Source organism: Dipodomys ordii, unplaced genomic scaffold, assembly GCF_000151885.1.
Source record: "Dipodomys ordii isolate 6190 unplaced genomic scaffold, Dord_2.0 Scaffold128, whole genome shotgun sequence".
Taxonomy (NCBI): Eukaryota; Metazoa; Chordata; class Mammalia; order Rodentia; family Heteromyidae; genus Dipodomys; species Dipodomys ordii.
The window spans coordinates 2,131,463-2,138,988 of record NW_012267344.1 but is presented as its reverse complement, the minus strand read 5'-3'; the positions used below and the strand labels follow the sequence as shown (position 1 = coordinate 2,138,988).

Here is a 7,526-nt window from a genome sequence, read left to right as displayed (position 1 = left end):
GCGGCCGGCGTCGCCGCCCCTAGCAACCTGGTTGCCAAGGACGCGCGCGCACGCGCACTGTCGAGTCTTCCACCCCCCCTGCCCCAGGACCTGGATTCCCCGCGATCGCGGGCCCCCCGCGATGAACTGCGGCGACGCCTCCTCCTTCGTGGTGGGTGGCCGGCCCGGGGCTCCCCTCCCCGCACCCCCCATCCGCTCGTCCCGCCCCGGATCCCGCCCCGCGGGCCCCACCCGTCCTGCCTCAGTCTACCCGGACTGTGAGTGCCGTCGCCCCCCATCCACAGACGCGCTCACAGCTGCACACACGTCCTGCACTTGCATCCGATGCGCCTGCACACACTCACTGCTTTGTGATTATTGTATTTTATTTGCCCGTCCTGGGGCTCGAGCTCGGGGCCTGGGCGCTGCTGCCCCTGGGCTGCTTCTGCTCAAGGCTGGTGCTCTACCGCTTGAGCCACAGCGCCACTCCCGGCTTTTCCTGTGGATTTGGCACTGGGGACTCGAACCCGGGGCTTCATGCACTCTACCACTGAGCCACCTTCCCAGCCCCTCCCAGTGCTTGCTTTGTCCCTTTTGCAAAAGGAGCCCTGATCACCCCCCTTCTATCTCTCCCTCCCTTCCTCCTCCCTCTTTCCTCCCTCTCTGTCTCTCTCTGCACAGGCTGAGATCATTTATTACAGCCAGGAGCAGTACTTTAACCAGGTCCAGCAGACCGCGGCCCGCGGCTTGGAGAAATTCAGCGGCGACCCCGGGCTGCTGTTCTTCAAGGCCTATGGACTCCTCAGGGAAGGTACAGGCCAGAACTCCTTGTTTTTTGGTTTTGTTTTGTTCTAATTGTTTGAGTCGGTCCTGGGACTTGAACTCAGGGCCTGGGCATTGTCCCTACCCTCTTTTTGCTTAAGGCTAGCACTCTACCACTTGAGTCATACATACATACATATGTATATATACGGCGCCACTTCTGGTTTTCTGGTGGTGAGTTGGAGATAAGAGTCTCACGCCCTTTCCTGCCCAGACTGGCCTCAAACTGCGATCCTCAGATCTCAGCCTCCTGAGTCGCTGGGATGACAGGCGTGAGCCTCGGTGCCTGGGCCTACCTGTCCACCTCTGGCAGCTGGTGCTCCTGGTAGCAGCCCGGGCTCCGGGCTCCTTTCAGATCTGGGTGTAGGAAGATGGTGCCCGGCCTCTCAGCTCAGGCCTGGAGGCCCAGGCCCACCTGTTGTTGGCAGGATGCGTCGCAGACGCCATCAGTGAGCTGGAGAACATGCAGAACCATCCACACCTGACCCTCTGCTCCGTCATGGCTCTGCTGTATGCCTACAGAATCCACCATGCCCACGGTGAGTCGAACCACGCAGAGAAGGCCCACCAAGCGCTCTGGCTTTCTCCCACAGAAGGCCTGGAGCCGCTTCCAGCTTTGGGGGGGCAGTTATCTATGAGAGATCCTCCTCCGATCGCAGCCTCCTGAGTAGCCGGGATGGCAGGCGTGAGCTACTATACTCCCTGTCTTCCCACCCTGGGGCGGGTAGATCGGGAGGCCATCCAGGATCTGGAGAGCAGCCTGAAGGAGCTACGCCGGCATGCCAACCATGCCGCCTTCTACTACGCCGGGATCTTCCTGTGGCTCGTGGGCCGACACGAGAAGGCCCGGGAATACATCGACCACATGCTGAAGGCCTCCAGCAACGCCAGAGAGGTACCTGCCACCACGAGGACCAGCCATGGAAATCCCCACGGCACCCAAAAAGGAGTCCCAATTCTAGATCTGTTGGGGGGGAGAGGGGAGGCTCACACCCATCATCCCAGCTCCTCAGGAGGCTCAGATCTGGAGGATCGCGGTCCCAGGCCAGCCTGGGCCAGGGAAGTCCGTGAGTCTCTGATCTCCAAGGAACTACCCAGAAAGCTAAGTGGCAGAGCGCCAGCCTTGTGCACAGAGGCCCAGGGACAGCGCCCAGGCCCCGAGTTCAAATCCCAGGATGGGCATAAAATTAAGAGAGGGTGGGGGGGCAGGTGGTGGCCTGAGTCAGCAGAGCCCAGAGCTCTGTGTACCCCTTATTCTCACCCAGGGCCTCGTCCTCAAGGGCTGGGTGGACCTCACCTCCGACAAGCCGCACCTGGTGAAGAAAGCCATCAAGTATCTGGACCAGGGAACTCAAGACACCAAAGACCTGCTGGGGCTGATGGGAAAGGTGGGCGGAGCCACAGGGGAGAAGAGGGCGGGTTCCCAACGGAGTGACAGGAGGCAGGGACCTATCACAAGACCTCAGGCCTCCCCTTCTGGTCGGTGAGGAGCCTAGGCCAAGAGAAGTCACCTCAGGGCCAGCCCAGGGTCACACAATGGCCCCCCTCCCCACCTCCACCCTGGACCTGGCTCCTTCCTGCTGAGGGTGCTCTACCGCTTGAACCACAGCGCCACTTCCAGTTCTCTGGTGGCTGATTGGAGATGAGTTCGCCCAGGCTGGCTTTGAACCGCAATCCTCTGGATCTCAGCCTCCTGAGTAGCTGGGATGCCAGGCGTGAGCCCCCAGCGCCCGGCTACTGCCTTCTGATTAATCTATTTGTTACCCTCTGCCTGGGTTTGGACACCAACACCCCCCTTCCCATTGACCGGACCCCACACACACACACTCTGTTTTCCCCCCAAAAGGCAACGTACCTCATGATGCACCAGAACTTCTCAGGAGCCTTGGAGGCCACCAACCAGATGGCCGTGGCGTCCGGGGGCTTCCTGCCCGCCCTGGTCCTGAAGATGCAGCTCTTCTTAGCTTGCCATGACTGGGAGCAGACCGTGGAGATCGGACACAGGTGAGTGGGGTGCAGCTCACCAGGCCAAACACCCCCCCCCATTCTCTTCCAAGCCTGGGGGTGCTGATAGAAAATCACACAGGTGGCGGGCACCGGCGGCTCACGCCTGCCATCCCAGCTTCTCAGGAGGCTGAGATCTAGAGGATCGCGGTTCGAAGCCAGCCTGGGCAGGAAAAGTCCCTGAGACTCTGATCTCCACCAAACTGCCCAGAGGGGGAAAAAAAAAAAAAAAAAAAAGCCAGAAGTGGTGCTGTGGCTCAAGGGGTCAGCCTTGAGCACAGAGAGGCTCAGGGACAGCGTCCAGGCCCTGACCCAGGACATCCCCCTCTCCCCACACACACACACAGTCCCCCAAAATGTAACGGGCCTAAAATGGCAGACAACACATCATAGTGTAGATGCTCTGGGTGTCCACTCAACCAATGAAGAGCCAGAGTGCACACGCCCTGTGTCCACTCAACCAATGAAAAGAGCCAGAGCGCACACGCCCTGGGTGTCCACTCAACCAATGAAAAGAGCCCAGAGCGCACACGCCCTGAGTGTCCACTCAACCAATGAAAAGAGCCCAGAGCAGTGCCTGCATCAGCCATCGCCCAATCAGCGTGCAGCTCGGGAGTCGGGGAGGTATATAAACCACCTTCCAGGAGGGCTGCGGCCTGGTGGCAAATCTCTCCCCTTCTTTATGCTTTTGGTCGCCTTTCAAACAAGCTTACTTGGTGACACACACGCACACGTGCATGCACACACACGCACTCCAAGCCCTCCGCACGCACGTGGTTTCTCCTCCAGAATCCTCGAAAAAGACGAAAACAATATCGATGCCTGCCAGATCCTAGCTGTGCACGAGCTGGCCAGAGAAGGAAACGCCATCCTAGTAAGTGGGCCGGGCAGTAAATCATAGTAAATAAATAAACAGACAACCCTGGGTACCAAGGATTTCAGGAAAGCCCGGCTGGGGGCTCCCGCCTGTCACACTCACGTCCGTCCGTGTGTCCTGACAGGCTGCCAACTGCGTGGGAAATCTGATTAAGGCCCTGGAGACCAAAGAACCTCGAAACTGGAACCTCCACCTCAAGAAGATTCTCCCAGTCAGCAGATTGGTAAGAAGATGGCTCCCAGCCTCCCGCCAATGGCTTCTCTCTGCCTTTCCCTCCAGGGGCTCCCCGGCCGCTTATGGGCCAGCTCCCCGCACCCACGTGGCCTTCCCACTGAGGACCCACATCCTGTGTCATCGTAGCCAGGTGCCGGTGGCTCACACTCAGGAGGTTGAGATCCGGAGGATCATGGTTCCAAGTCAGCCCCGGGCAACTGCATGAACTTGGAGCTCTACCACTTGAACCATGGCTCCAGCCCAGCATTTTGCCACTCACTTGAGCCACAAGCTCCACTTGCAGCTTTTTTTTTTTAATGCCAGTCCTGGGATTTGAACTCAGGGCCTGAGCGCTGTCCCTGAGCTGCTTTTTGCTCAGGGCTGGCGCTCTACCACTTGAGCCACACCTCCACAGGTGGCTTTTTGTTTTTTAAATTACTTCCTTGGAGAGAAGACGCATCTGGCTGGGTTGGCCTCCACCCCCGATCCTCCAGCCTCAGCCTCCAGAGTGGCCGGGATGATGGGCGTGCGCCACCCATCCAACCCCTGTATCCTCTCCCGCAGTGTGGGAGGCAGCAGGAGGTGGTCCACCTGGTGAGCAGCTTCCTGGAGCGAGTCTTCACGGCTGCGCCCACCTGCGGCCTGGCGGCCACGGAGCTAGGCTACCTGTACCTCCTGCAGAACCAGCCGAAGGAGGCGCGCACCTGGTACGACGAAGCCACCAAGCTGCAGGAGGACAGGATGGCGGTGCTGACAGGTGGGTGCGGGCGGGGGCTCACATGTCTAGTGTGGAACCACGATCCTCCGGATCTCAGCCTCCCTGGTGGAGCCGGCTGCTCACCCTCTTCGGCCTCCGTTCTAGGGAACATCTGGTGTCACATTTTACAAGGGCAGCTAGAGGAGGCCGCACAGCAGCTAGAGTTCCTGAAGGAGGTGCAGCAGTCTCTCGGCAAGTCCGAGGTACGAGCCCGGGACCATCCTGGGGGTTTCCTTGCCGGTCCTAGGACTTGAACTCGGGCCGTGGGCGCGCTGTCCCTGCGCTTCTTTGTGCTCGAGGCTGGCGCTCTACCACTTGAGCCCTAGATATAAGGCGGTGTCCCCCCTTTCTGGTTTTCTGGTGGAGATAAGAGCCTTACGGACTTCCCTGCCCCAGGGAGCTGGCCTCAAACCGCGATCCTCTGGATCTCAGAGGCGGGGTTTTCCCTCTCGGTTCTTGCTGCCAACCCGGCGTTGTGGACACAGGTACTGGTGTTCCTGCAGGCCCTCCTGGCCTCGAAGAAGCCCCCGGGAGAGCAGGCGGCCCCTGCCCTGCTCAGGGAGGTGGTGGAGCTCCATTTCTCTGCCATGCACACGCTGCCCCTCAGCCCTGAGTACTTCGAGAAGCTCGATCCCCTCTTCCTGGTCGGCGTGGCCAGAGAGCTGCTGCGCTTCTGCCCCAAGCAGGTGAAGTGGGGGGGGGGGGACAGGGAGGATTCAGGGCGCATGCGCGGGGAGACCGCCACTCAGGAGATCCAGAGGATCGCGGTTCAAAACCAGCCCCCCGGGGCAGGAAAGTCCGTGTGACTCTGATCTCCAGTGAAGCCAGCCCAAGGCCAGAAGTGGAGCTGTGGCTCAAGGGGTAGAGCGCCAAAGCTCAAGACAGCAAAGAAGGGAGGGAGGGAGGGAGGGGGGTGCTGTGGGAAGGTTCTGGAATGTTCTGCATCCCCCCCCCCGCAGCCCCGCCCCCCCGGCCAGGTGGTGTCTCCGCTGCTGACGCAAGTCGCCATGATCCTGAGCCCCGTGCTGAAGGCCGCACCGGCCATGATGGACGCCCTGCTTGTGATGGCGGAGGTCAACTTCCTCTCAGGTGGGTCCGGCCTCCCTCGCTGGGCCTCCCTTGCCCGGCCTCCCATGCCGGGCCTCCCGTCCGTTCAGCTCCTTTTTTTCCTTGTTGTTTGTCCTGGGCCTTGAACTCAGGGCCCAGGCGCTATCCCTGAGCTCTTCAGCTCAAGGCTGGTGCCCTACCACTTCTACAGCACTGGTTTTCTAGTGGTTCATGGGAGATCAGAGTCTCCTGGGCTGGCTTTGAACCGTGATCCTCAGCTCTCAGCCTCCTGAATAGCTAGGATGACAGGCGCGAGCCACCTGCGTTTGGCTCTTTCTACCTTCAAATCCTGGACCCCCCCCCAACAACCCGTCTTCTCCCTCTCTCGCTAGCCTGGAGGAGGAAGGGGGGAGTCCCCGGACCTGTGGCTGGCTGGCTTCCCGCTTTGTGCGGCTTCCTGTAGTCAGTGAAACCCTGGGGTGGCTCGCAGTGGCTCCCGCCTGCCATCCCAACGGCTCAGGAGGCCGAGATCCAGAGGATCGCGGTTCCAAGCCAACCCTGGGTGTGGGGGGGGAGGCAAAATGAACCACCCAGCAAAGCAGAGGCGGAGAGGTGGCTCAAGCTATAGAGCACCTGGGGTCCTGAGTTCTAGCCTGGGGACTCCCCCCACGGCCCCCCATAATTGCAGGAGACCTCGAGACGGCGCAGAGCTCACTGCAGCGCTGCCTGGAGCTGGACCCCGCATGGGTGGACGCGCACCTGCTGCTGGCCCAGGTCCACTTGGCCCAGGGCAACTTTGCCATGTGTGCGCACTGCCTGGAGCTGGGCGTCAGCCATAACTTCCAGGTGCCTGGCCGGGGGTGGGGGGTGGGGGGCCCCGCCATGGCCCCCAGACTTGCCACACACACCCCCTACCAAGGGGAAATGGGGTGCAGCCTGAGCTCCCCAGGCCCCCTGGAGCCTGGTCTGAGGCCTTGTGCTCTCTGTCTGTCTGTCTGTCTGTGTCTCACGTCTGCAGGTTCGAGACTACCCCCTGTACCACTTCATCAAGGCCAGAGCCCTCAACAAATCCGGGGAGCACGCCGAGGCCGTGAAGACCCTGAAGATGATCGCGGCGCTGCCCGGGGCCAAGGGCGAGGAGGGGCCCCGGAGTCGCCGAGCGCCCCCGCTGCACCCCGGCGAGCGAGCATCGGTGTTGCTGGAGCTGGTGGATGCGCTCCGGCTCAACGGGGAGCTGGTGAGGGACCCCCCCCCCAACCCTGATGGGGAGGAGGGGCGGCTGACAGGGCCAGGAAGCCAGCTCCCGGGGGTTTGGAGGTTGTGTGGTTTTTCATCCGTCCTGGGATTTGAACTCACAACCTGGGCGCTGCTTAACCCCCCACCCCTCCTCCCAACCACTCTGCCCGAGGCCAGCATGCTTGGGCCACGGCCCCGCTCCGGGTGTTCGGGTGGTTCATGGGGGATGAGAGTCTCTGGGGGACTCCGCTGCCCAGGCCGGCCTCAAACCACGGTCCTCCGGATCCCGGCCTCCAAACCCAGCCGCTGAGACCGCTCTCCTTCTCCCCCGCCCCCCATGTGGTCGGCAGCACGAAGCCACGAAGGTCATGCAGGACGCCGTGCACCAGTTCCGGGGCACGCCCGAGGAGAGCCGCGTCACGCTGGCCAACGTGGACCTGGCCCTGAGCAAGGGCGCCGTGGACGCGGCCCTCACCATGCTCCGCGGCGTGGGCCCCGCGCAGCCCGGCTACGCCGACGCCCGCCAGAAGATGGCCGACATCTACCTGCACACACGCCGGGACCCGCGCCTCTACATCAACTGCTACCGGT

At 61.7% G+C, this 7,526-nt stretch overlaps 1 protein-coding gene across 1 annotated transcript in view; it reads left to right on the top strand.

The window, feature by feature from the left end:
• Positions 1-121: 121 nt before the first annotated feature.
• Positions 122-7,526, top strand: part of Ttc21a (tetratricopeptide repeat domain 21A) — a 16,186-nt gene continuing 8,781 nt past the window's right edge. Inside the window, exons 1-15 of the mRNA XM_013030248.1 lie at positions 122-151; positions 661-790; positions 1,230-1,340; positions 1,530-1,696; positions 2,067-2,189; positions 2,648-2,805; positions 3,595-3,679; positions 3,807-3,905; positions 4,460-4,652; positions 4,758-4,855; positions 5,138-5,338; positions 5,612-5,741; positions 6,388-6,545; positions 6,718-6,936; positions 7,286-7,524. Coding sequence (XP_012885702.1) covers positions 122-151; positions 661-790; positions 1,230-1,340; positions 1,530-1,696; positions 2,067-2,189; positions 2,648-2,805; positions 3,595-3,679; positions 3,807-3,905; positions 4,460-4,652; positions 4,758-4,855; positions 5,138-5,338; positions 5,612-5,741; positions 6,388-6,545; positions 6,718-6,936; positions 7,286-7,524 — 2,141 coding nt within the window. The remainder of the gene's footprint in view (positions 152-660; positions 791-1,229; positions 1,341-1,529; positions 1,697-2,066; positions 2,190-2,647; positions 2,806-3,594; positions 3,680-3,806; positions 3,906-4,459; positions 4,653-4,757; positions 4,856-5,137; positions 5,339-5,611; positions 5,742-6,387; positions 6,546-6,717; positions 6,937-7,285; positions 7,525-7,526) is intronic.